General features: G+C 49.8%; 3 protein-coding genes and 1 long non-coding RNA gene across 5 annotated transcripts; 3 read left to right on the top strand and 1 right to left on the bottom strand.

Moving 5' to 3' along the window:
- The first annotated feature begins 1,256 nt into the window (after positions 1–1,256).
- Positions 1,257–2,100, top strand: LOC116801129. The gene is made up of 3 exons (XR_004361788.1): positions 1,257–1,641; positions 1,724–1,745; positions 1,964–2,100. It is a non-coding gene; the product is annotated as an uncharacterized LOC116801129 (long non-coding RNA).
- A 120-nt stretch (positions 2,101–2,220) lies between these two features.
- Positions 2,221–6,378, top strand: LOC6610832. Its single transcript, XM_032718901.1, has 2 exons — positions 2,221–3,034; positions 3,112–6,378. The coding sequence occupies exons 1-2, from the start codon at positions 2,221–2,223 to the stop codon at positions 6,189–6,191; spliced, it is 3,894 nt and encodes a 1,297-aa protein (XP_032574792.1). The 3' UTR covers positions 6,192–6,378.
- LOC6610831 (probable leucine--tRNA ligase, mitochondrial) lies at positions 6,241–9,448 on the bottom strand. Its single transcript, XM_002035361.2, has 4 exons — positions 9,261–9,448; positions 7,417–9,208; positions 7,120–7,361; positions 6,241–7,063 (listed from the first exon to the last, which is right to left on the bottom strand). Exons 1-4 carry the CDS (start codon positions 9,348–9,350, stop codon positions 6,578–6,580), a joined length of 2,610 nt encoding a protein of 869 aa, XP_002035397.1. The 5' UTR covers positions 9,351–9,448; the 3' UTR covers positions 6,241–6,577.
- Positions 9,449–9,730: 282 nt separating this feature from the next.
- Positions 9,731–27,899, top strand: LOC6610830 (dynein heavy chain, cytoplasmic). Of its 2 annotated transcripts, none has more exons than XM_002035360.2 (13): positions 9,731–9,974; positions 11,179–11,753; positions 11,815–12,649; positions 12,713–13,316; positions 13,370–13,475; positions 14,047–14,202; positions 14,271–18,326; positions 18,675–19,827; positions 19,883–21,991; positions 23,051–23,249; positions 23,635–23,752; positions 23,814–27,412; positions 27,472–27,899. In XM_002035360.2, the coding sequence occupies exons 1-13, from the start codon at positions 9,731–9,733 to the stop codon at positions 27,635–27,637; spliced, it is 13,920 nt and encodes a 4,639-aa protein (XP_002035396.2). In that variant the 3' UTR covers positions 27,638–27,899. The 2 variants fall into 2 exon arrangements, with proteins under 2 accessions (XP_002035396.2, XP_032574791.1); XM_032718900.1 differs by lacking the exon at positions 23,051–23,249 and adding an exon at positions 22,241–22,436 and having other exon boundaries at positions 27,472–27,637.
- The last annotated feature ends 2 nt before the right edge of the window (positions 27,900–27,901 follow it).

Here is a 27,901-nt window from a genome sequence, read left to right as displayed (position 1 = left end):
CTTAAAAGTAAATTACGGAAAATATAAAAATAAAAAATACTAATAAATTAATAAATCAAATATAAATTTCTGTTAAAACTTATGCAACTTGGAAATTGGAAATGGGTTTTCTTTTCTAGTGCATCCGAGTATGCCCATTTCCATCAGTGCACCTTTCACCGTCTTTCTCCGTCTCGCCTGCGGTTGGCGCTTAACTTTTGCATATTTCGCAACAACATTACGGCCAGAACAACGAGTGCGGCTCAGCAGGCACGTGAATCCATTACGATGGCAGGCAATTATGTGCGTGTTCCACCCGCTCCGGCCCACTGTATCTGCCCCACTGTCCTTGCCTGATAGTTGGGGCCATACGCAAATCAAAACAGTTTCCATCAGCAACAACAAAGCCAGCCGGCCGCAGTAATAACAACAACAAGAAGAGCTATGAAAAGCCACGAAATGGGTTTTTAATGCAAACGACTTTCCCTACAATTGCACACGGCCAAGGTGAATGCTGAGGGCGCTAGCCGAGAAAAACCGGCAAGAGTGTGGCCCAGACCACGAAAGGAAATTTCCTGGGCTGTGCGAAAATCTTTGTGGCCAGAGCTTTAAACGAGTTTTCTGGAAAAAGGATCAGCACGTCATATGCAGCTTTAATAATAGCAAATTCTTTGGTGAAAAGGATTCAAAACAATCAATCGATCGATGGAAAAATATTGGGAACTCTTTCTAAGGTCGAAGTATATACAAAATATCAGTGGATTTAAACGTATTTAAGTCTTTTGTTGTTCTTCAATTGAACTGAAACACAGAACAACAAATTTCTTCCCATAAAATTAGCTGCATTTAGCGGATAAGTTATGGGTTCCGATTGGGAATCCCCATGGACTCCTTCGTGTGCGGTGTACCGCCATTTTGCCAAGAAATCCAATGTTTTGGTATGTTTAGAAGCGCAAGTCGTGGCAGCAACAAGCCGGATGGGCGTGCAAGTTGTCTGGCCGCCTGTCGCTCCACCTTTCCGACTGTCAGTGAGTTGGCCAGGTGGGTCGACAGTCGCCTAGCCTAGCCTGGCCTGGCCTGGCTGGGCTGTTTTGGGCCTCGGTGAATTGGCCCAAAAGAGCTTTAAATAAACAAACTAATAACGCAAATCACGCGGGTGCGAGTGAGAAGGCGAACGAGCGGAATAGGGACAGCAACTGTCTTCCAAATGCACCGCATATAAGTGTTCTATGGCAACCGCGCCAGGCCAAAATCGAGAATGTATAACCCGAATAAACAAACTAATAAAATGGGCCCACATGCCCGAGCCAGCGAGTCCACGAATCCTGGCTCAGAGCTGCCACGGAGGCGACCAACAACACTCGAGGAGCACACAAATACCATACTTTTATCTATATATCTATAACCTCTGTACCGCAGAAGACTGAATACACCAATCGACAAAAGAAATCACCAAAAATCAACGAGAACTGAAGGGAAAAGCAGCTCAAGTGGAGCAGTCGCTCCCAATTCCATTCGAGGCACTCCCACTGTATCTATTTGTGTGTCCCCAAAAAGAAGCAAACTAATCCATAATCCGTCGACCAGAGAGCTGAATGCAATTGCAAATTAGATAACCAGGACTGGGTATTCGTCATTTCTGGGATTTACACATAAAACTGGGTGAGCAAATTTCAATTACTGCAAGGCAGTTGTAATTAAATAGGCTTTTTTTTCGGTTTTAAATTCCCGAAATGGAACACAGCCCATTGGATTATACATATGAGGTTTGTTCTCTTGTAATTCTGTGAGGATGCAGACAATTTTGTATTTAATCACGAAATTCTTTTATGATTTCGAACGTTCAGCAAACATTAGTTGAACTTTAAATTCCAATGTTGTGGATGGTTTCATTTCATCTTTAAAGTAATGCAAATTGCAACGTTAAGTGAATCGAATGATTACTAGTATAAATACTTTAGTCTGTTTATATCTATTTTAATAGGGATTGCAGATTATGCAACGGAAATAGTGTAATCATCGCAAGGACCATCACAAATCCCCGTAACTATGTCCGGAGCTCTCCAGGAGTCGCTTGCCCGCATCGAACTATTATGAAACTCGAAGGTGGAAGGTGGCACACGCACGGCAACGGGCCAGGGGCAGGGCCAGGTGCCAGTCCAGGTGCAAGGCCAGGAGCCACCAAGGACGAAGCCAGCGACATCGGCGGCAACTCATGCCAGGCGCCGCCAGCTGATCTCCATGGCCAAATGCCGCGGTCGCTCCATACTCAACGATGAGACGCCCACGCCGGAGGCAGCCTGCCCTGCTCCCGCTCCTGCTCCTGCTGCGACTCCGGCTGCAGCGAATCCCTCGCCGCAGCCCCAACAACAACAACTGCAACAACAACAGAACTACTTACCTCAAACATCTTTGCTGAAAATCGAACCGTTCGTTCCTAGTTTTAATCAAAGACTACGCCGGCGTCCTATTGGTCGCTCCCATAGCACCTTAAGCCACAACGCCATCCCCAAGCGACCAGTGCCGCAGCAGCAGCAGCAAATCCAACAGCCATCGGAACTCCAAGTTGGCCAGCAGCAACAATTGAAGCGAGGCTATGCCGCCGCAGCTCAAATCCGCCAACAGCAGCAGCAACAGCAACGGAATCTACCACGTGGTGTTGGCATCCAGCGACAGCGTTCCAAGTCCACGTCCTCCTCGGCGGCCTCCAATAGTTGTCGTCCAGCCACAGCGGCTGTAACGCCCAATACCCTGGTGGGCAGTACCGGCGGAACTCTGGTGAGTGGAGCCATCGTTACGCCGCAACCAAATGGCATCTGTCGGATCCAGAGATTGCCCAAGGAGCGCGAGGAGCTGCCCGATCGAATTAACTATGACAAGAGGGGGCTCACTGCGATTCCCATCTTTGAGCAGGAGCCCAATCTTCGACTGCTGTCGCTGCAGCACAACCTGATCAACACTTTCCACATACCCAAGGAGCTGCCACCGCCGCCTCCACCAGTGCCTCCTCCTGCTGTCGCCACGCCAAGGGAGAGTAACAACTATAAGCTGGGTGGTTTGTATCCTGAAAATATAGGACTTTAAGAATAGTGCATAGATCTCGAATTGATTTTTATTCTTTTGCTCCTCTAGAATATAGCAACGGCAATGGAAACAAGGAAGGAGGACTCTCTGGCCTGCGTGGCCATCTTCCAGGCAGACTTACCCGTGCCATGACCAATGCAGGCGGCAATTCCCATCGCCTATCGCCCAAGTCCGGTGGTAGTCCGAGTTCAGGCAGTCCACTGACCACTCAGGCATTGGCCATCAACGGAGGAACAGCCACAGGGCGCTCCAAGTTAGCCAAGCGAGGCTACAACTACGGACAGGCACAACTGACGCCTCCACCGGCGTTACGCATGCGCTACGGATTGGAGAAATCAAAGAGTTTCGTGAGCAGCAGCCTTCAGGCAATGAAGCATCAGCAACAGCTCATCCAACGAAGGGCAATGCTCAAGGCAACAAGAGCCGGAGGAGTGGGCGTGCCGGGTGGAGCCGGCAGTAATCTCCTCCAGAGTTGCGATGAGGGCAGTGCCCTGCACAATAGTAATCTCTCTCTGTGCGGGGGATGTGGTGAAGAGGAGGAGTCTCCCAGTGTGATGACCAGCATTTCTGCCTTGGAGCAGCTGAGCATCAAGAACAAGCAGTTGAGCTTAAGTGCCAGCTACGGGATCATCTTTCAGCAGCTGGTATTTCTGGATCTCTATGATAACCAGATAGAGAGAATAGCGAGCCTGGATGGACTTCCTTCGCTTTCGGTGCTACTGCTGGGCAAGAACAGGATTACGGACATTGGTGGTCTGTCCTCGTTAAAGGATACGCTAAGAGTGTTGGATTTACATGGTAATAAACTCACCAGTCTGGGCAGTCGCATCAACTGCCTGCAGCAACTGAAATCATTGAATCTGGCGGGAAATCAAATTCGTCAGATAAATCAGCAGGATTTTCTTGGTCTGCGCTGCCTTAGGGAGTTGAACCTCAAGCGGAACAAGCTCCGGCGGATCAATGGATTCCAGCACTTGGTAGCTCTGGAAAGGCTTTGGTTATGCCACAACGATCTGCACAGAGTTGATGATATGGCCAGTATTGCAAGGGCCACCCGCCTCCTGGAAGTTACAATCGAGAACAATCCTGTCTCTCTCGCCGGCGATTGCGTATCCTTCTTGGTTTCGTACCTTCCACTGCTGCAAACCCTCAGTCAGATGCCCATCACGGAGCAGGTGCGTCGGGCGGCTCTTGCTTGGCGCCAGCACAAGGAACAGGCTCAAGCTGCTCCTGGAAGCTCCGAGGCTTACCACAACATCCGGCGAGAAGAGGTTATATCCAATGCCAGGACCAACTGGGAACTTCTGCGTTCGCAACAGACAGTGGTGGGTCGTCCCAAGAGCCGCCTAACCAGCGAGCTGGCCAAGATCAATGAGTCCAACGAAGGTCCCGCAGGTGAGGAGGGGGAAACGGAATCCGAGGAGTCGCAGCAACCCAAGGAACTGATGGATGAACTGCAGGCATTGATTAAGCTGCCGCCTATCGCGAAGGATCTAAGGAACCCACACGAAGAGGATGGCGTCTCCTCGGAGGCCTCTAGTCTAGGACCCAATGTTGACTCCTGCTCCAGTTGTTATAGCTCGGACAATGATGACGGAGGCGCTAAAAATAAACCACAAACTCCGCAGATTGATGAAAACTCCAATAAAGTGGGCTTGCAGGAAAAGCCACCATCATCGCCAGTTCCCAGCCAATCTCCTGAAGTAGCTATAGTGACACCGCCAGCACCGGTGTCATCCTCACCTTCGCCACCTGCACTGACCTTGACTCCACCAGCTGCCCCAGGCACTCCAGTGCCCGGCACCACGTCGCCTTCACCATCAACAACCATAATTGCCACCTTGCCTGTGCCCGCCACTGCATCCTCCAATGCAAGTCGTCCGACCAGCAGCAAACAACGTTCCCGTCATGCGCCCATCACACAATTGGGTTTACAGATCAACCAGAGAGGAGGAGCAGCTGCTTCCTCCAAGCGTTACATGGCTGGTAGTCTGGTGCGGGCGCAAACCGTGAGCAGCAGCACCAGTAACAGCAGCAGTTCCAACAGTGCGGGTCGAGGAAAGGCCACTAGCAATGGATTAAACTTGGTGGCGACTCAAACGAAAGCGGCAACGAATAGTACTAACCAATCATCAGCAGGAACGGCAGCTGGAACAGGAGGCTCTACAACAGCAGCGGCACCTGCAGGAGCAGCTGCGACTCCGAACGCAGCGATTACAGTGTCCAAGCCCAGCGCCGCTGAACGGGAGAGAGAACAAGGTGGCGATTACCTGATTGAAATATGCGGAAGGTACCTTAACATCTACGGCCAGGGAGCCCTCCGTTTCATCGATAAGCAGTGGAATCCGGCCAAGGCCAATGACGTGCACACGCTGAACTTCAGTTACATTAACTTTAACAGCATCGTATGTGTTCTGGGCAGGATTAAGCTGCGATTCCCTCACGCCGAGCACTACGTTTTCCGGGAAACAAACATCTCCTGTTTGGGTCAACTCAATGGATTGGCGGAGCTGCAGGGGCTCAGCAGCTTGATGATCGATGCCGAGGGCAATGGCATTACGCTGAAGGAATCCTGGCGAGCATACGCCATCTACAGGCTATCACACTGGGGACTGAAGCAGCTAAATGGTCAGGAGGTAACCGAAGCGGAAGTGGAGGCTGCGAATGCCAAGTACGTTGGACTCTCTGACCTGGTGCTGTGGTCCATGCCCGAGGTGATGTTGCAGCCGCTTTTGGCGAGACTGCGTCTCGATGAAACCTGCACGGCCAGCAAACTGTCTCCTAAAGAGTGGCTCCTACGGCCGGACAACAAGTCCCTGCGACTCGTGGTGGGAAAAGAGGCACTCCAGTGGAAGAAGAATGCTGGTGGTGGAGCAGGAACTTCCACCTCAATGAACCTGAATCAAGCGACGGAAGCGGGAAGCACTGCCATGGCGCCCAGCGTCCGAGATCGAGGTCGTCAGCACTTTGCCCTTCTGCTGGAGAACACTTGCAACGCCGTGGAGAAGCTGCACAAGCTGGAAAATCTTTGGCCAAGTATGCTTCTTGATATCGTCCGGAACACGCTGCTGGATTACGCCCAGCTAGATGTCTACCTGCGGAATCTCATGTGCGAGCTGTTGAAGTGAGATGCCGTTCCAACAAATGAAAAATTATGAAATTATTAGTCGATCTGGCTTTTAGATAGAGGCGCACAGGTAGAGCAACCATTATTTTCCTATGATTCTAGGCATTTATCAATCCTGTAAAGCAGCTGCTTACAACTAGTCCAATTTTTATAAATATTTAACATTAAACATGATTAAAAAGTACCAATCTAGGATGGCGCCTTTCTGGCCAACACCGGAAATGCATTTGGGCGGGTTGAACCCACTCTCCTCCGTAATCCGTTCGGCTTAAGCACTATGATCAGTGTGGTCCAACTCGCAAGAATATCATAAAATCAACCAAACTTTTACTACCCACTTTCACGATACTTTATCCATCAGGGTTGAAACCATATTCAAAATAAATCCTACGCCTGAGGCTGAGCCTCTGCATCGTCGGTGGTCACCGGCTTTTGCGTCTTCTTCGCCTTATCCACATAGATATTCAGAATAGCCTCGATGCCCGGGTAAAGAACAAAATTGGTGGTGCGAATTTTCTTGTCGATTAGGTACGATGTTACCGATTCAGTGTTGAAGGCAATGTCAAGAGCATCGCTGTGCGTTACCTTATCCAGGTGCGTTCTCTGCACTTTGATTACACAGTTCTCAAATCCATTAACTTTAATGCTAAGATCCAGATTGTAGGCGGGATCGATGTCTGGCCAGCGCTGAGCCAGCACATCTTCGCTCCACTGTAACTCCTGACTGGCGGGATTCAGCCTGCCTGGTATCGCCACAAACTTTGACCACAGTTCGGAGGCAAAGTGCGGAGCCATTGGTGCGAGCATGATGATCTGGGCAGCCAGCGCACGTTCAAACTGCTTTCCATGTCGCAGGACATGCTTAGGTGTGCGCTAAAATATTTTTGCATAAGCTAAGATTAGGAAATTGATTCAGTTTTAAGCCTTACCCTGAGAGAATTCGTCAGCCCCTGCATTTTGGAAATTGCCACACTGAGTTGCTGTGCATGGCGGTAGTTAAAGGTGGCTCCTTTCACATAAAAGTTTCGTGCATCGAACAGCTTGGCATCCTCAGCCAGGAACTCTTCACTGGTGGGTACGACATGCGAGGCAGTTTGATCTTCACGAGCCTCTTGGAAGTCCTGCAGGGTCAGCCAAAGCCGCTTTTGCCAATTAAGAATGCCAGGAAAAGCTGTCGTATACACAATATATCAAATGGGAGCTATCATATTTAACTTAATACTCACTTGCACTGGACCAGTTGCGGTGTGATGTGGGCGCCACATCGGCCAGTATGATCAGTCTTGTTGTGTCCGTTCCATACTCATTAAACATGTCGCTGGGCTCCACCCCGTTCAGCTTCGACTTGGACATCTTTTCCCAGGTCATGACCACGGGCTCTTTGGTTTCCTTTAGCACAGCCTGGTTCTTCTTGGCGTTCACAATCTCCACTTCTGATTCGGGCACATAACGTCCACTGCCCTTCACCCGGAAGGAGCGACCCATCACCATGCCCTGGACTAGCAGCCGGGAAAAGGGTTCGCTAGTGGGCGAAAGCCCGCAACTGTGCAGAAATTGGTTCATAAAGCGGGCGTAGTAAAGATGGAGCACGGCGTGTTCCTTGCCCCCTATGTACAGATCCACAGGCATAAACCTCTTGGTCAGCGCTGGATCGAAAATGCTTTCGGTATTTTGGGCGTCCAAGTACCGCAAATAGTACCAAGAGCTGTCTACAAATGTGTCCATTGTATCCGTCTCCCTTCGCGCATCCTTTTCACCGCATTTTGGACAATCACAGAGAAACGCTTCCTTCGGGGAATCCTTCGGAGGCAGAGTCACTGGCAGCTGCTCCTCCGGCACTGGCACTGATCCGCACTTTTGACAGTGTACAATAGGAATGGGAGTGCCCCAATAGCGCTGTCGTGATATCAACCAATCCTTTAGCTTTGAGGATACACGATAGCCGCCAACATTAAGGCGCGTGGCTGCCTGGAGCACCTCTTTCCTTAACATTTCCCAGTTGGCTGGACTTAGGGTTTCCTCATCCTTGCCATTTGAAGTAAAGGCAAGTCCATATGTATCCCATAAATCCTTGTCCTCGCTGCGGAAGCTGGGCGCTGCCAGGTAAACATCGCTCTTTGGTGGGAATGTCACTTCGTCGCTAAAGACCACAGGCATTGTGGTGCCCGCAAATGGGTTCTCCGCGCTTAGGCTGTCCGCACTCTTCAGCTTTGACAAGTGATGATTGCTGCGAAGCACGAGAAAGGCATGGGGATCTTTTAAGTGCTCCGGATGGGTAGTCCACACTCTTAAAAATCCGGAAGCGGAGGTGAGCAGGTTGAAAGCGTATCCATCGCACTCTCCAATCCAGTGTCGCTGCAGGTTAATAATATCCCTCCAGTCGCGAAGCGTGGGATCCTCCAAACCGTCGAGCAATTGTTTGGCATACGCACTCGTTCGGATAAACCACTGCCTTAAAAGCTTCTTTTCCACCTTGGCGCCCGACCGCCAGGAACAGCCATTGGCGTCCACCTGCTCATCTGCGAGCACGGTCTTGTCTACGGGATCCCAGTTAACAAGAGCCTCATTCTGGTAGGCCAATCCATGGCGATGGAGCATTAGGAACAGATGCTGCGTCCACTTGTAGTACTTTGGACTGCAGGTGGTCAGTTCATGGTTCCAGTCAAAGGAGCAACCCAGTCGCTTGAGTTGTTCCTTCATCTGGGCAATGTTCTGCTCCGTCCAGGACGCCGGTTCCACACCACGCTGATTGGCGGCGTTCTCGGCGGGCAGTCCAAAGGAATCCCAGCCCATAGGCTGAAACACATTCTTGCCGCACATTCGCTGGAAACGAGCCACCGAATCGGCTATGGTATAGACGCGCACATGGCCCATGTGAAGATTGCCGGAGGGATACGGGAACATGGAGAGCACATAATACTTGTCCTTTGAGTCCTTGGGATTGAACTGACCTCCACTGAGCTGCTCACGCCAATGAGCCTCAATCCGGTGCTTGACATCACTGCTTAGCTCTGGATTCTGGAATTGAACAAAGGTCTTATTGGGTTTCTCTGAAATATTATCCACCCACCTCATTCCCCGTGCAGCTTTGGGTTAGCAGGCGCCGCCAGCTATTCCAGTAGACAGCACCCCAAGGTCGCGTTCTTCTCAGTGCTTGCATTATACCGGTTTAATTGATTAAATTGCACATTTCACAATTATTGAATAACAAGATCGCAAGAACCCACTGCACTCTACAATCGAACAGCTGTATCTCTGCATCGAGTTGCCACATCGCTCACTTGGATGGTATTTGCTCTGAGAAATTTTGGCGGGAAGCATTCCTGACTGTCTGGTAACATTTCGCCCAGTGCTGTATTCTGATATCTGTCGCAACTACGGTAGCACTGGCTTTTTTGCTTTCGATTTTCAGCTAAGTGGCAAGGCCGTTTACATTTCGCGAAAAAAAAACTCACGTAATTTTTCACAGGGCGAGGCATTGTGAAAAATCCTATTGTACACACTTTGAGGAGTATTTAATACCGAAAACCTTTGTGGGACATGGGCGACTCCTTGGAGAACCCCGATACATCGGTGGATCCAATCGTGAATCTGTCCATTGCGAATTACGATGCATTTGCCAACTATCTTCGGAAGGCGGTGACCATTTTGCTGCCGGAGGAAGATGTGGTTCCCGCATCGCTGAACAATGCTCTGGACGATCCCGTCAATCAGGACACCATCCGGAAGTTCCTCTCGGATCCCCAGGTGCAGGCGCTCTACGTCCAACGCAATTGCATTAAAGGTAAAATCTATTGTGAAAAAGTGGTACCTGCACAAAATGGCGTCTTTTTGGCGAAGATAAGAAAGTTGGCTAGAGTTTAAGGCAATCTTTTTGTTATTAGTTATTATTAGTTAAAAATATTACTTTCATATGGTTACAGTGAGTGATTTGTGGGTTTGCTACCTGAATACGCAACCAGTTTTCTAAAAATTAATTTGGCAGATGTTGTTGAATTCCAATAAGAAAGTTTGTTTTGATTTGGAAGTCGAAGCTGGAATACCCTACCATATCACCAGCAAGTTGTGGTTGAAAAATGTATAGGCATCACAAAATCATTCTGTTCTCAAAATTTCAATTCAACTACAAAAACAGGATTATTATTGCATTCATGGTGCATTCACAATTAAAAGTAAAATTAGAAGGCTAGCAAGAATTCACTTTAGGGAATACCAAAAGAAAACAAAGAGGTTGTAGAACAGTTTTACCAACTGCAGTGTAAAATCAGTATACTGCATTAAAGGGTATAAAAACGGGTTTCTGCGCATGACGTCAGCACATATGATTCACTTCGATAACTATGGGTCGATAGTCGCGGCAGGCCGATAAGTGCTTACAGCTGTTTTGCCGCTTGCCGGCTTTGTTTGTTTACAAGTATTTCGCCGGGTAACAGCTGTTACCTGCCAAGCAACCAGTTTGTTTACGGAAACGACCTTGGAGGCTGCGCACACCTTCCGCCGCTTCAATGGCTTTGGGAGCGACATTGACATTGGCCGAAGGCAATGCCATCGGCACATTGACATTGGCAACGGGGCCAACTGCGAGGGAGCAATGACATCGCTAAGGTCCAGCCTTGAGCGCACGAATTTCGAAGGTTTTTCCTTGGACGCTGAATTTCCGGAGGTCGACACCTTGATAATGAAATCATGCCAATGCCGTGCCATTGAGTCCAATGCCAGGTGGGCAGTAAAATGCTACTGGGAGTGGGTGAGGGGTAAATGTAGAGCCAGACATGGTAATCTTAATTTGATTAGAGGCGGAAATTAGTTGTCCTTTGAAAGTTCAATAATGGACAAAAAAGTCAATTAATTTATTTTAATTGTCTAATATTTTAGTCCCAAACTATTAAATATTTTATATTTTATTATACGTCTTATCTGGGTGGGCTTCAGAGTCCGCGTGCATCCCATAATGAAATTCGATTGTTAACCAACTTTTTCATTTTCAGAGGACGATTCTGAGCAGCCGGCGGAGGGCGAGGAGGAGAAGGAGCAGGTGACCTACCAAATCAGCAACGATGTTCACTTCACCAACAGTCGGATGGCATCTTTGGCCTGCATCAAGCGCGGCCTGGTCGTGGAGGCGGACAAGTCGATCCATTCGCAATTGCGGCTGATCAACTTCTCGGACGGCTCTCCCTACGAGACGCTGCACGCTTTCATCAGCAAGTCCCTGGCGCCCTACTTCAAGTCGTACGTCAAGGAGTCGGGTCGTGCTGATCGAGATGGCGACAAGATGGCACCCTCCGTGGAGAAGAAGCTGGCCGAGTTGGAGATGGGACTACTGCATCTGCAGCAAAACATCGACATACCGGAGATCACGCTGACGGCTCACCAGACCGTCAACAATGTGATCCGGAAGTGCGCGGAGGAAAACCGCAAGGCCAAGGTGGCCGACTTTGGCGACAAGGTGGAGGATTCTTCTTTCCTGAATCTGCTGCAGAACGGTGTTAACCGCTGGATCGCTGAGATCAAGAAGGTGACCAAGCTGAACCGCGATCCGGGTTCGGGAACTGCACTGCAGGTGAGAAAAATGAGCTATTGACATACAAGAAGAAATATCCAACATTGAAATAATTTTTCAGGAAATTTCCTTCTGGCTCAATCTGGAGCGGGCCTTGTATCGCATTCAGGAAAAGCGCGAGTCGCCAGAGGTGGCTTTAACTCTGGATATCCTAAAGCATGGAAAACGTTTCCATGCCACCGTGTCTTTTGATACAGATACCGGCTTAAAACAGGCTCTAGCTACAGTAGCCGACTACAATCCTCTGATGAAGGATTTCCCTATTAATGACTTACTTTCCGCTACCGAGCTGGAGAAGATCCGACCTGCTGTGCAGCAGATCTTCGCTCATCTACGCAAGGTGCGCAACACCAAGTACCCAATCCAACGGTGCCTCAAGCTTATCGAGGCCATATCGCGGGATCTGTCGCAGCAACTGCTTAAGGTGCTGGGCACTCGGCGCCTAATGCACATTCCTTTCGATGAATTCGAGCGCGTCATGAACCAGTGCTTCGAGATTTTCAGCTGCTGGGATGATGAGTACGACAAGCTGCAGGGATTGCTCCGAGACATTGTGAAGAAGAAGCGCGACGAGCATCTTAAAATGGTGTGGCGTGTTTCTCCGGCTCATAAGAAGCTGCAAACTCGCATGGAGCACATGCGCAAGTTCCGACGCCAGCACGAACAGCTCCGCACCGTCATCCTGCGTGTGCTGCGGCCAACCAAGCCGGCTGTTGGCGATGATGGCAACGCCGTAGAAACCAAGCAGCCCTACAGCCTGGACGCTGCCGATGCTAACGCTATCGAGGAGGTCAACCTAGCCTACGAGAACGTCAAGGAGGTGGACTGTCTGGATATCACCAAGGAGGGATCCGAGGCCTGGGAGGCCGCCGTCAAGCGCTACGAGGAGAAGATTGGTAATTTTCGGAATTTATAGTGGGCTTATTATTTTTATACTAATGAAACCATTATACCTACAGATCGCGTGGAGACCCGCATCACTGCTCATCTACGTGACCAGCTGGGAACAGCCAAGAACGCCAACGAGATGTTCCGCATTTTCTCGCGCTTCAATGCGCTCTTCGTGCGTCCACACATACGTGGCGCTATCCGGGAGTACCAGACGCAGCTGATTCAGCGCGTCAAGGATGACATCGAGGCCTTGCATGAGAAGTTCAAGGTGCAGTATCCACAGAGCAAGAGCTGCCGTTTGTCTTCGGTGCGAGATCTGCCGCCGGTGGCCGGCTCCATCATTTGGGCCCGTCAGATCGACAACCAGCTGACGATGTACTTGAAGCGCGTCGAGGATGTGTTGGGCAAGGGCTGGGAGACCCATATCGAGGGCCAGAAGCTGAAGGCAGACGGTGATAGCTTCAGAGCCAAGCTTTCCATTTCGGATGTGTTCCATGAGTGGGCCCGCAAGGTGCAGGAGCGCAACTTTGGCAGCACTGGCCGTATCTTTACCATCGAGTCAACGCGTTCTCGCATTGGACGCGGCAATGTTCTGCGTTTGCGTGTCAACTTTTTACCGGAGATCATCACCTTGGCCAAGGAAGTGCGCAACATCAAGAATCTGGGCTTCAGGTATGAGTTATGCTGTTTTGTATGAAATTTGTTTTAAACTAAATCTTTTATAGAGTTCCGCTGACCATTGTGAACAAGGCTCATCAGGCCAACCAGATTTATCCTTATGCTATATCATTGATTGAGAGTGTCCGCACCTATGAGCGTACATTGGAAAAGGTAAGATTCGGTTATTGAAGACTGTAAGGAGACGAGTTATAAGGGATTACTTGGGTAGCCTTTTTAAACAGCTAGATTGTAATCCCTGATAATTTATCCAATAGCAGCCTTACATTTCTTGGTACACCTTTGTCCAGCTCTTACACTTTACAAAATCACACTTGTCACTTCACACCTCAAAAGATGTTACCATACTGGAGCACTTGCTCTGTCCATTTGCATTGCTTTGTTCCTGGCGTGCAGATTGAATTTTGCTATCTACCACACTTTAAACACTTTACACGCCCATAAGTGGTCACCTTAGTCTTAGACACGAGATCCGCTCTTGAACTAAACCAACCGAACAACCAACAACCTTTCTTTCATGCAGCTTAATAATAGGAGTCTAGCACAAAATTCTGTATTCAAGGTAGTGTCGTTTGTCCCCTCAAAGTTTATCTATTCTGTAATCCGTATCTGCAACCACTATTTAAGTTTTTAGTTTAGTTTGTTCAACTCCCGCATGCAAAAAAAGTATCTGGCTTTTGTAGTTTTGTAAACATAAACTAATTCATGGTTGCATTTAATATAGATCGAAGATCGTGCTAGCATTGTTCCACTTGTGGCTGGGCTGCGCAAAGATGTACTCAACCTGGTCTCCGAGGGCATCGGCCTCATCTGGGAGTCATATAAGCTCGATCCGTACGTCATCCGCCTGTCGGAGTGTGTGACCCAGTTCCAGGAGAAGGTGAGCCTATATAAACTCACGGGAAACAGGTACAGATAACCAATAGATTGCCTATGTAATTGTAACAGGTCGACGATTTGCTGGTTGTTGAAGAGCAACTTGATGTGGATGTGCGCTCGCTGGAGACCTGTCCCTACAGTGCCGCCACCTTCGTTGAGATCCTCTCGAAGATTCAGCATGCCGTTGACGATCTCTCGCTGCGTCAGTACTCCAACTTGAGTGTCTGGGTTACTCGACTCGATGAAGAGGTGGAGAAGAAGCTGGCCCACCGTCTGCAGGCGGGTATTCAGGCCTGGACGGAGGCTCTGACTGGCAATAAGAAGGAGGTTGACACCTCTATGGATACTGATGCGCCGGCCCAGCCCACTCACAAGCTGGGAGGAGACCCGCAGATTCAGAATGCTGTGCATGAGATTCGTATCACCAACCAGCAGATGTATCTGTATCCATCCATTGAGGAAGCCCGTTTCCAAATCATGCAGCAATTCTTTGCCTGGCAGGCGATCGTCACCTCCCAAGTGCGTCTGCAAAGCACCCGCTACCAGGTGGGATTGGAAAAGCATGTTTCTCAGACATACCGCAACCTGTTGACCAAGCTGCCCGAGGGAAAGATTTTGGAGAATGCCTATGGAGCTATCGAGCAAAAGGTGAGCGAGGTGCGCAACTACGTGGATGAGTGGCTGCGCTATCAGAGCTTGTGGGATCTCCAGGCTGATATGTTGTATGGACGCTTGGGTGAGGATGTGAACTTGTGGATCAAGTGCTTGAATGACATCAAGCAATCGCGCACCACCTTTGATACCTCTGATACTCGCAGAGCCTATGGTCCCATTATTATTGATTACGCCAAGGTGCAGGCTAAGGTCACTTTGAAATACGATTCCTGGCACAAGGAGGCACTGGGCAAGTTTGGCACGCTGCTGGGAACCGAGATGACAAGCTTCCACAGCAAGGTGTCCAAGTCGCGTACCGATCTGGAGATGCAGAGCATAGAGGCCGCCAGTACATCGGATGCCGTGAGCTTCATCACCTACGTCCAATCACTAAAGAAGGACATGATTGCTTGGGACAAGCAGGTGGAGGTGTTCAGGGAGGCTCAGCGCATTCTAGAGCGCCAGCGTTTCCAGTTCCCCAACACTTGGCTGCATGTGGACAACATTGAAGGCGAGTGGTCTGCCTTTAACGAGATTATCAAGCGCAAGGACACGGCCATCCAGACACAGGTTGCCAGCTTGCAGGCCAAGATTGTGGCCGAGGATAAGGCTGTGGAGACACGCACGGTCGACTTCCTTAACGATTGGGAGAAGACCAAGCCAACAGGCGGCAAGATCCGACCAGATGATGCCCTGCAACAGCTGCATATCTTTGAGAGCAAATACTCGCGTTTGAAGGAGGAGCGGGACAACGTGGTCAAGGCCAAGGAGGCACTGGAGCTGCAAGAATCAGCCGTTCCGAACAACAGTGCTGAGCGTATGAACGTGGCTCTCGAGGAGCTACAAGATCTGCGCGGCGTTTGGAGCGAGTTGTCAAAGGTTTGGACACAGATTGATGAGACACGCGAGAAGCCCTGGCTTTCAGTGCAGCCGCGTAAGTTGCGTCAGCAACTGGAGGCCATGATGGCTCAACTCAAGGAGCTGCCAGCTCGTCTTCGTATGTATGAATCGTATGAGTACGTGAAGAAGTTGATCCAGAGCTACATCAAGGTGAACATGCTGATTGTGGAGCTGAAGTCGGATGCTCTAAAGGAGCGCCATTGGAAGCAGTTGACCAAGCAGCTGCGCGTTAATTGGGTATTATCCGATTTGTCCCTCGGCCAGGTGTGGGATGTGAATCTACAGAAAAACGAGGGTATCGTCAAGGATATTATCCTAGTGGCCCAGGGCGAGATGGCCTTGGAGGAGTTCCTCAAGCAGGTGCGAGAGTCCTGGCAGAACTACGAGCTGGACTTAATCAACTATCAAAACAAGTGCCGTATCATCCGCGGTTGGGACGATCTGTTCAACAAGGTGAAGGAGCACATTAACTCTGTGGCCGCCATGAAGCTGTCTCCCTATTACAAGGTCTTTGAGGAAGAGGCTTTGACTTGGGAGGAGAAACTCAACAGAATTAACGCCCTGTTTGATGTATGGATTGATGTGCAAAGACGTTGGGTCTACTTGGAGGGAATCTTCTCGGGCAGCGCTGATATTAAAACGCTGCTTCCGGTGGAGACTTCGCGTTTCCAGAGCATCAGCTCCGAATTTCTTGGGTTGATGAAGAAGGTGACCAAATCGCCCAAGGTTATGGATGTGCTGAACATCCCTGCTGTGCAGCGATCTTTGGAGCGCCTGGCCGATTTGCTTGGAAAGATCCAGAAGGCTCTGGGCGAGTATCTGGAGCGCGAGCGAACCTCATTCCCTCGCTTCTACTTCGTGGGAGATGAAGATCTTTTGGAGATAATTGGCAACAGCAAGAACATTGCACGTCTGCAGAAGCATTTCAAGAAAATGTTTGCTGGTGTAGCTGCCATTCTGTTGAACGAGGAAAACAACGTTATTCTGGGTATTTCATCGCGCGAAGGAGAGGAGGTGCACTTCATTAACCCAGTATCCACCGTGGAGCATCCCAAGATCAACGAGTGGCTGTCGCTGGTGGAGAAGCAAATGCGATTCACTCTGGCTTCGCTTTTGGCACAGGCTGTACAGGATATCAAGCAGTTCCGCGATGGAAAGATAGACCCTCAGGCCTACATGGAGTGGTGTGACAAGTACCAGGCCCAGATTGTAGTGCTGGCTGCACAAATCCTCTGGTCCGAGGATGTGGAGTCCGCCCTCCAGCAGGCTTCTGAGAACAACCAATCTAAGCCGATGCAACGCGTTTTGGGTAACGTAGAGAGCACTCTCAACGTCTTGGCTGATTCGGTCTTGCAGGAGCAGCCGCCTCTCCGTCGCCGTAAGCTCGAGCACCTTATTAACGAGTTTGTGCACAAGCGAACGGTCACTCGACGACTCCTTAACAACGGAGTTACCTCGCCCAAGTCCTTCCAATGGCTGTGCGAGATGCGATTCTACTTTGATCCGCGCCAAACGGAGGTGCTGAAGCAACTGACCATTCACATGGCTAACGCACGATTCTTCTATGGCTTTGAGTATCTGGGTGTTCAAGATCGATTGGTGCAGACTCCTCTGACGGACCGCTGCTATTTGACCATGACACAGGCTCTGGAATCACGCCTTGGAGGCTCACCGTTTGGACCTGCCGGTACTGGAAAAACAGAATCCGTCAAGGCATTGGGTAACCAACTGGGACGCTTCGTTCTCGTATTCAATTGCGATGAGACCTTCGATTTCCAGGCAATGGGCCGAATCTTTGTCGGTCTGTGCCAGGTGGGCGCATGGGGCTGCTTTGACGAGTTCAATCGACTGGAGGAGCGTATGCTTTCCGCTTGCTCACAGCAAATCCAAACCATTCAGGAGGCGCTGAAGTACGAGATGGACAGCAACAAGGAAAGCATCACTGTGGAGTTGGTGGGCAAGCAAGTACGCGTCTCACCAGACATGGCTATCTTTATAACCATGAATCCTGGCTATGCCGGTCGTTCCAATTTGCCGGATAACTTGAAGAAACTCTTCAGGTCACTGGCCATGACCACTCCAGATCGCCAGCTTATTGCTGAGGTGATGTTGTTCTCGCAAGGATTCCGCTCCGCCGAGAAACTGGCCTGCAAAATCGTGCCCTTCTTCAAGCTATGTGACGAGCAACTGTCCAACCAGAGCCACTACGACTTTGGTCTGCGTGCTTTGAAATCCGTGTTGATCTCCGCTGGAAACGTAAAGCGAGATCGCATCATGAAGATCAAGGAACAGATGAAACAACGCGGCGACGAAAACATCGACGAGGCTTCAGTAGCGGAGAACCTGCCAGAGCAGGAGATCTTAATCCAGTCGGTGTGCGAAACCATGGTGCCCAAGCTGGTAGCAGAGGACATCCCACTGCTCTTCTCGCTTCTGAGCGATGTTTTCCCCAATGTGGGATACACTCGGGCAGAGATGAAGGGTCTGAAGGAAGAGATCCGGAAGGTGTGCCAGGAGGACTACCTGGTCTGCGGCGAGGGTGACGAGCAGGGTGCTGCCTGGATGGAGAAGGTAAGAGCGATTCGCGATTTATGATTGGATCGATTTATATGATATGGAACCCAATGGGTTGAAAGTAATCATTAACTTGCTTAGCAAACATCACTTTCACAGTTAAAATCTAGTCAACTAACTTAAATTCAGTATTCACTAAATTGATTACTTTTTACCTTTATGGTTTCCTTTCATCCGTAATCGATGCACCCAATTGGGTAAGGATTTTATTATAATCCACTTCATAACCATTCGCTTTAAACATGCTTACTAACCGTCAGGGACTCGGCTCCACATGGGTGGACAAAGTAACTAATTCGAAGGGAGTGTTCCATATTTGTGCTGACAATCCCGTTCCTTTCCCAGGTGCTGCAACTGTACCAGATCTCCAACCTAAACCATGGTCTTATGATGGTCGGTCCCTCCGGATCCGGCAAGTCCACCGCTTGGAAGACTCTTCTGAAAGCTTTGGAACGCTTTGAGGGCGTTGAGGGCGTGGCTCATGTAATCGATCCCAAGGCCATTTCTAAGGAAGCCCTTTATGGTGTCCTGGACCCGAATACCCGCGAATGGACCGATGGTTTGTTCACCCACATTCTGCGCAAGATAATTGACAATGTGCGCGGTGAGATCAACAAGCGGCAATGGATTATCTTCGACGGAGATGTGGATCCCGAGTGGGTAGAGAACTTAAACTCTGTGCTGGATGACAACAAGCTCTTGACTCTGCCTAATGGAGAGCGTCTTTCTCTGCCTCCCAACGTGCGGGTGATGTTCGAGGTGCAGGACTTGAAGTTCGCCACTTTGGCTACAGTTTCCCGTTGCGGCATGGTCTGGTTCTCAGAGGATGTGCTCTCGACGGAGATGATATTCGAGAACTATCTGTCCCGTTTGCGTAGCATTCCTTTGGAGGATGGAGACGAAGACTTCGTGGGCGTCATTAAGCCGGCAAAGGATAAGGAGGAAGAGGTGTCACCATCCCTCCAGGTGCAGCGGGATATTGCTTTACTTCTGCTCCCATTCTTCTCAGCCGATGGCATTGTGGTCCGCACATTGGAGTACGCTATGGACCAGGAGCACATCATGGACTTCACTCGTTTGCGGGCCCTAAGCTCCCTCTTCTCCATGCTCAACCAGGCTGCTCGAAATGTTCTTACTTTCAATGCTCAGCATCCAGATTTTCCCTGTTCCGCTGATCAGTTGGAGCACTACATTCCAAAGGCCTTGGTATACTCTGTTCTCTGGTCATTTGCCGGAGATGCAAAGTTGAAGGTGCGCATTGATTTGGGAGACTTCGTGCGCAGTGTTACTACCGTTCCACTGCCGGGAGCAGCCGGTGCTCCAATTATCGACTACGAGGTCAACATGAGTGGTGACTGGGTTCCGTGGAGCAACAAGGTACCAGTCATCGAGGTGGAAACGCACAAGGTGGCGTCTCCGGACATTGTTGTGCCAACATTGGACACCGTTCGTCACGAGTCGCTGCTGTATACTTGGTTGGCTGAGCATAAACCATTGGGTAAGTTAAATGTAGACAATACTGGTAGCCAGTATAATAATTTCCTTTTCTTCAGTGCTCTGCGGCCCACCTGGCTCTGGTAAGACTATGACCCTGTTCTCGGCCCTCCGTGCTCTGCCGGATATGGAAGTGGTAGGCCTGAATTTCTCATCGGCTACCACGCCAGAACTGCTGCTTAAGACGTTTGATCACTACTGCGAGTACCGCAAGACACCAAACGGAGTCGTGCTTTCCCCAGTCCAGATTGGGAAGTGGCTGGTGCTGTTCTGCGATGAAATCAATTTGCCAGACATGGACAGCTATGGCACGCAGCGCGTAATCTCGTTCCTGCGTCAACTGGTGGAGCACAAGGGCTTCTATAGGGCCAGCGATCAGGCTTGGGTTTCTCTGGAACGCATTCAGTTTGTGGGTGCTTGTAATCCACCCACTGATCCAGGCCGTAAGCCGCTCTCGCATCGGTTCTTGAGACATGTGCCCATCATCTACGTGGATTATCCTGGAGAGACATCTCTGAAGCAGATCTACGGCACATTCTCGCGTGCCATGCTAAGATTGATGCCCGCTCTTCGTGGTTATGCAGAGCCTTTGACCAACGCCATGGTGGAGTTCTATCTGGCATCACAGGATCGCTTTACGCAGGATATGCAGCCGCATTATGTCTATTCGCCACGTGAGATGACCCGTTGGGTGCGTGGTATCTGCGAGGCTATCCGCCCGCTGGATTCCCTTCCCGTTGAAGGTTTGGTGCGACTTTGGGCCCATGAAGCTCTGCGCCTGTTCCAGGATCGACTGGTGGACGATTCGGAGCGCCGATGGACAAATGAGAATATCGATTTGGTGGGCCAGAAGCACTTCCCTGGAATCAACCAAGAAGAGGCATTGCAGCGTCCGATCCTTTACAGCAACTGGCTAAGCAAGGATTACATGCCAGTGAATCGCGAGGAGCTGCGTGAATATGTTCATGCCCGACTTAAGGTGTTCTACGAGGAAGAGCTCGATGTGCCACTCGTACTGTTCGACGAAGTTCTCGACCACGTGCTGCGTATTGATCGTATCTTCCGCCAGCCACAAGGTCACTTGCTGCTGATTGGAGTTTCGGGAGCCGGAAAGACTACGCTCTCGCGCTTTGTAGCCTGGATGAATGGCTTGTCCATATTCCAGATCAAGGTGCACAACAAATACACCAGCGAGGACTTTGATGAGGATTTGCGTTGCGTGCTGCGCCGCTCTGGCTGCAAAGACGAAAAGATTGCTTTCATTTTGGATGAGTCGAACGTTTTGGACTCTGGTTTCCTGGAGCGTATGAACACACTGTTGGCCAACGGAGAGGTGCCTGGATTGTTCGAGGGTGACGAGTACACCACTCTGATGACTCAGTGCAAGGAGGGTGCCCAGCGCGAGGGTCTTATGTTGGACTCCAGTGACGAACTGTACAAGTGGTTCACCCAGCAGGTGATGCGCAATCTGCACGTGGTCTTCACCATGAATCCTTCCACCGATGGACTCAAGGATCGTGCTGCCACTTCGCCAGCTCTGTTCAATCGTTGTGTGTTAAATTGGTTTGGCGACTGGTCGGACTCGGCTCTGTTCCAGGTGGGCAAGGAGTTCACCACTCGTGTGGACTTGGAGAAACCCAACTGGCATGCGCCGGACTTCTTCCCGTCCGTTTGTCCACTGGTGCCAGCCAATCCCACTCATCGCGATGCGGTCATCAACTCGTGCGTGTATGTCCACCAGACACTCCACCAGGCCAACGCTCGTCTGGCCAAGCGCGGCGGTCGCACCATGGCGGTGACTCCACGTCACTATCTGGACTTTATTCACCACTTTGTCAAGCTGTACAATGAGAAGCGCAGCGATCTTGAAGAACAGCAGCTACATCTGAATGTGGGTCTCAACAAGATCGCCGAAACTGTTGAGCAGGTCGAGGAGATGCAAAAGTCGCTGGCTGTGAAGAAGCAAGAGTTGCAGGCCAAGAACGAGGCTGCCAACGCCAAGCTGAAGCAGATGTTCCAGGATCAGCAGGAGGCCGAGAAGAAGAAGATTCAGTCGCAGGAAATTCAGATACGCTTGGCTGACCAAACTGTCAAGATCGAAGAGAAACGCAAATACGTAATGGCTGATTTGGCCCAGGTGGAACCGGCTGTCATTGATGCGCAAGCAGGTGAGTCCATCGGGCGAGAATCGCTTGCAGGGCGGGCACCTAAGTTAGTTTATCTAAGAATACGTTATATCTCTTATTACCCAACTATGAAAATAGTTCCAAACGCGATGAAAATTAGTGGGGGGTCTGGGCTATCAAAACTTGTATATCAATGTAATCTACTTTGATTTCTTTGTGTTTAATTTTGAACCCCACCAAACAATCCTCTCTCAACTCACGATCGCAATATCCACATTCCACCTCCGACAGCCGTTAGCTCGATTAAAAAGAAACACCTGGCCGAGGTTCGGTCGATGGCCAATCCACCGGCCGTGGTCAAGCTGGCCCTGGAGTCGGTCTGCGAGCTGCTCAACGAGAGTGCCACCGACTGGAAGGCCATTAGGGGCATCCTCGTTAAAGACAGCTTCATCTCCTCGATCGTTAACTTGGAGACTGACAAGATCACGTACGCAACTCTTTTTCTCTGTCATCACGATATCATATAGCACTTCACCCATCGAATCCTAACCAGCGAACGCAATGCGTTGTCAATTGTCTAAAACACAGTCGATTGGTCTGTCGATCCTTATCATTTGAATATAATCTCTATTCGAACCACCCATAACTACAATACTCTCTATACATATACAAGCATACAAGCAAACACCAAAGCATACGCAGTGCACTGGCCAACTTACCATAACCCCTAACTACCTTATGATATCCTATATACTTGGATAAACTACGATATAATATGATGTACTAAAGTGGATTTTAGCTTAGGATTAGTTACATTCGGTTCGCCGAATTCTTAAAAAGATAAATGTACCCAATTAGCATGATGCTAGGGATCTTATTAAATTATTACATTAAATCTCTTTGATGCGTCGCAACCCTGTTCTAAATCCAGGTGTAAGGGATGATGTCGGTCTTTAGTCATTAACTTTAGATGGTAATCTAGCCTAATCTTATAACAATAGATAAGTGCAAACCGTTGTGCCTAAACCACCGTATATTAATTCTGATCTCTCATGTTAACCCAACAACCGATCAATCAATCAACTAATCGACGATGTTCAGCGGTCAAGTCGATCCGCAAGCAACAGCTCGTTGAGGTGCGAACCATGGCTAATCCGCCATCGGTGGTCAAATTGGCTCTTGAATCGATCTGCCTGCTGCTGGGCGAAAATGCGACCGATTGGAAATCGATTCGCGCCGTGATCATGCGCGAAAATTTCATAAATTCAATTGTATCTAACTTCGGTACAGAGAACATAACGTAAGCATGATTCAAATTATTACCAACACCCATTTGTTCTCGACTTTAATTCCTGTTTTTGTTAATGTTTTTGATGTTATGCTATAGTTTCGAGTGTAGAATTGGTTTTTATTTGAGTTGATTTCGTTACTCCTTTTCGTAGTTCTAGTGTGAATTGTTCAAGCGAGCTGCCTTATGGTTTGTAATTATATAAACTTTCTAATAACATACCTGATCTTAACTCTAACTTTGGTAATTGGCTCTAACTTATGTTGAATTCAATGGTTTTGGTAAAATTTATCGCTGTTTCATAGTAATCCGACTGCTTTGCTTGCTTAATTCATTCAAATAACAAACTAGACTACAGGTTTTATTGATTACTAATATAATGATTGTATTAAAACAGCGATGATGTTCGCGAGAAGATGAAGTCCAAGTATCTGAGCAATCCGGACTATAACTTCGAGAAGGTTAATCGCGCCAGTATGGCTTGTGGTCCTATGGTCAAATGGGCCATTGCTCAGGTAAGATATATTTCATATTGATCCTGAATAGTTCCTAAACTGTTACGTTGCCCAAATCCAGATCGAGTACGCTGATATGTTGAAGCGTGTGGAGCCTCTTCGCGAAGAGCTGCGTTCCCTGGAGGAGCAGGCCGATGTGAATCTGGCCAGTGCCAAGGAAACCAAGGACCTGGTTGAGCAACTGGAGCGCAGTATTGCTGCCTACAAGGAGGAGTACGCCCAGCTTATTTCCCAGGCTCAGGCAATCAAAACGGATCTGGAGAATGTCCAAGCCAAGGTGGATCGCTCCATTGCACTGCTGAAGAGTTTGAACATCGAACGCGAGCGCTGGGAGTCCACTAGCGAGACTTTCAAGTCGCAGATGTCCACCATTATTGGCGATGTGTTGCTCTCCGCTGCCTTTATCGCCTATGGTGGTTACTTCGATCAGCATTACCGGTTGAACTTGTTCACCACCTGGTCACAGCATCTGCAGGCGGCCAGCATTCAGTACCGCGCGGATATCGCCCGCACAGAATATCTTTCTAATCCCGATGAGCGACTCCGCTGGCAAGCAAATGCCCTGCCCACGGATGACCTGTGCACGGAGAACGCTATTATGTTGAAGCGCTTCAACCGCTATCCGCTGATCATTGATCCTTCGGGTCAGGCCACCACTTTCCTGCTCAATGAATATGCAGGTAAGAAGATCACAAAGACCTCGTTCTTGGATGATTCGTTCCGCAAGAATTTGGAGTCCGCACTGCGTTTCGGTAATCCATTGCTCGTCCAGGATGTGGAGAACTATGATCCTATTCTTAACCCGGTGTTGAACCGCGAGCTGCGGCGTACTGGTGGCCGTGTGTTGATTACCCTCGGCGACCAGGACATTGATTTGTCGCCGTCCTTCGTCATCTTCCTGTCCACTCGCGATCCCACTGTCGAATTCCCGCCCGACATTTGCTCTAGGGTAACATTCGTCAACTTTACGGTCACTCGTAGCTCTCTGCAGTCGCAGTGCCTCAACCAGGTGCTGAAGGCTGAACGTCCGGATATTGACGAGAAGCGCTCAGATTTGTTGAAGCTGCAGGGTGAATTCCGTCTGCGCTTGCGCCAACTGGAAAAGAGTCTGTTGCAGGCGCTCAACGACGCAAAGGGCAAGATCCTTGACGACGATTCGGTTATTACAACACTGGAGACGCTAAAGAAGGAGGCCTACGACATTAATCAGAAGGTGGACGAGACAGACAAGGTTATAGCCGAAATCGAGACTGTGTCCCAGCAGTATCTCCCACTTTCTGTGGCGTGCAGCAACATCTACTTCACCATGGACAGTCTGAACCAGGTGCACTTCCTCTACCAGTACTCGCTGAAGATGTTCCTCGATATCTTCTCTACGGTGCTGTATAATAACCCCAAGCTGGAAGGAAGAACCGATCACTCGGAGCGTCTGGGCATAGTCACCAGGGACCTCTTCCAGGTGTGCTATGAGCGAGTAGCTCGAGGAATGATCCACAACGATCGCTTGACCTTTGCCCTGCTCATGTGCAAGATACACCTTAAGGGCACCTCGGAGTCTAATTTGGATGCCGAGTTCAACTTCTTCCTGCGAAGCCGCGAGGGTCTGCTAGCAAATCCCACGCCCGTAGAAGGACTTTCTGCCGAGCAGATTGAGAGTGTCAACCGGCTGGCCCTTCGTCTTCCCATCTTCCGAAAACTTCTCGAGAAGGTACGATCCATTCCCGAACTGGGTGCCTGGTTGCAGCAGAGCTCGCCTGAACAGGTTGTACCCCAGCTGTGGGACGAATCCAAGGCTCTCAGTCCAATTGCCAGCTCCGTTCACCAGCTGCTGCTTATTCAGGCCTTCCGACCGGATCGCGTCATCGCCGCCGCTCACAATGTGGTCAACACTGTGCTCGGAGAAGACTTTATGCCCAACGCCGAGCAGGAACTGGACTTCACCTCTGTGGTGGACAAGCAGTTGAACTGCAACACTCCAGCGCTGCTTTGCTCGGTGCCCGGTTTCGATGCCTCCGGGCGAGTGGATGACCTGGCAGCGGAGCAAAATAAGCAAATTTCCAGCATTGCTATCGGTTCAGCCGAAGGATTCAATCAAGCTGAGCGGGCTATTAACATGGCCTGCAAGACTGGTCGCTGGGTGCTCTTGAAGAACGTCCACTTAGCTCCCCAATGGCTTGTGCAGCTGGAGAAGAAGATGCACTCCCTGCAGCCTCATTCCGGCTTCCGGCTGTTCCTCACGATGGAGATTAATCCAAAGGTGCCGGTTAACCTACTGCGTGCTGGCCGCATCTTTGTGTTCGAGCCACCACCAGGCATCAGAGCTAATCTGCTGCGCACCTTCTCCACGGTGCCGGCGGCACGCATGATGAAGACTCCAAGTGAGCGAGCTCGGCTTTACTTCCTGCTGGCCTGGTTCCACGCCATCGTTCAGGAGCGACTCCGGTATGTGCCTCTTGGCTGGGCCAAGAAGTACGAGTTCAACGAATCGGATCTGCGCGTGGCTTGCGACACGTTGGACACCTGGATCGACACCACGGCCATGGGCCGCACCAATCTGCCACCAGAGAAGGTTCCATGGGATGCCCTGGTCACCCTGCTCTCTCAGTCCATTTACGGAGGAAAGATTGATAACGATTTCGATCAGCGCCTCTTGACTTCCTTCTTGAAGAAGCTCTTCACCGCACGCAGCTTCGAGGCGGACTTTGCCCTGGTCGCTAACGTTGATGGCGCCTCCGGAGGACTCCGTCACATCACCATGCCTGATGGCACCCGTCGCGATCATTTCTTGAAGTGGATTGAGAACTTGACTGACCGTCAGACTCCTTCGTGGCTTGGATTGCCCAACAATGCGGAGAAGGTGTTGCTTACCACCCGCGGTACTGATTTGGTCAGTAAGCTGCTCAAGATGCAGCAGCTGGAGGACGACGATGAGTTGGCTTACAGCGTGGAGGATCAGTCGGAGCAATCTGCAGTGGGTCGCGGCGAGGATGGACGTCCATCGTGGATGAAGACACTTCACAACTCAGCTACTGCCTGGTTGGAACTGCTCCCGAAGAATCTGCAAGTGCTGAAGCGTACTGTGGAGAACATAAAGGATCCGTTGTACCGATACTTCGAGCGCGAGGTGACGAGTGGTTCCCGTCTGTTGCAAACCGTGATCCTGGACCTGCAGGATGTGGTTCTAATTTGTCAGGGCGAGAAGAAACAAACCAACCACCACCGTTCCATGTTGTCGGAGCTGGTGCGCGGTATAATTCCGAAGGGTTGGAAGCGGTATACTGTTCCTGCAGGATGCACAGTGATCCAATGGATCACGGACTTCAGCAACCGTGTCCAGCAGCTGCAGAAGGTGTCGCAACTTGTTTCGCAGGCTGGCGCCAAGGAACTGCAGGGCTTCCCCGTCTGGCTCGGTGGTTTGCTCAATCCGGAGGCCTACATCACGGCCACCAGGCAGTGTGTGGCCCAGGCGAACAGTTGGTCGCTAGAGGAGCTCGCCCTGGATGTGACAATAACGGATGCTGGGCTAAAGAACGATCAAAAGGATTGTTGCTTCGGGGTCACTGGACTCAAATTGCAGGGCGCCCAGTGCAAGAACAATGAATTGCTGCTTGCTTCCACTATCATGATGGATCTACCTGTCACCATTCTGAAGTGGATAAAGTAAGCCCACTCTTATAGTTAACTGCATCATTCTTAACTAATGCTCTACTTTTTAATAGGATTTCCTCGGAGCCACGCATCAGCAAGTTGACATTGCCGGTTTACTTGAACTCCACCCGTACAGAGCTACTCTTCACTGTTGACTTGGCCGTTGCAGCTGGGCAGGATTCGCATAGCTTCTACGAAAGAGGCGTGGCAGTTTTGACTTCCACTGCTTTGAACTAAGTGCTAAGCACAAGATATCCATTATATCCCATATTTTATTCTAAATGATTACTTCAAAGCCTTTACCTTAAGTATCTAAAAGTTCTATCTAAAGTGAAATTCGTACTCTTTTCAAGATTTAAACTGAAATACTTTAAACTTATAGTTTATTTAAAAAAAAATTTTTATTTCTGTGAATAGCATGATTTTGTGAAAGTAATTTTTAAATCTGTTCCCCATTTCCGCTAAAGCTTCCTAAATATATATACTCATAGCAACCCCAGC

The sequence above is a fragment of the Drosophila sechellia genome, chromosome 3L, assembly GCF_004382195.2.
Source record: "Drosophila sechellia strain sech25 chromosome 3L, ASM438219v1, whole genome shotgun sequence".
Classification (NCBI taxonomy): Eukaryota; Metazoa; Arthropoda; class Insecta; order Diptera; family Drosophilidae; genus Drosophila; species Drosophila sechellia.
This window is presented reverse-complemented; position numbering and strand designations above follow the sequence as displayed.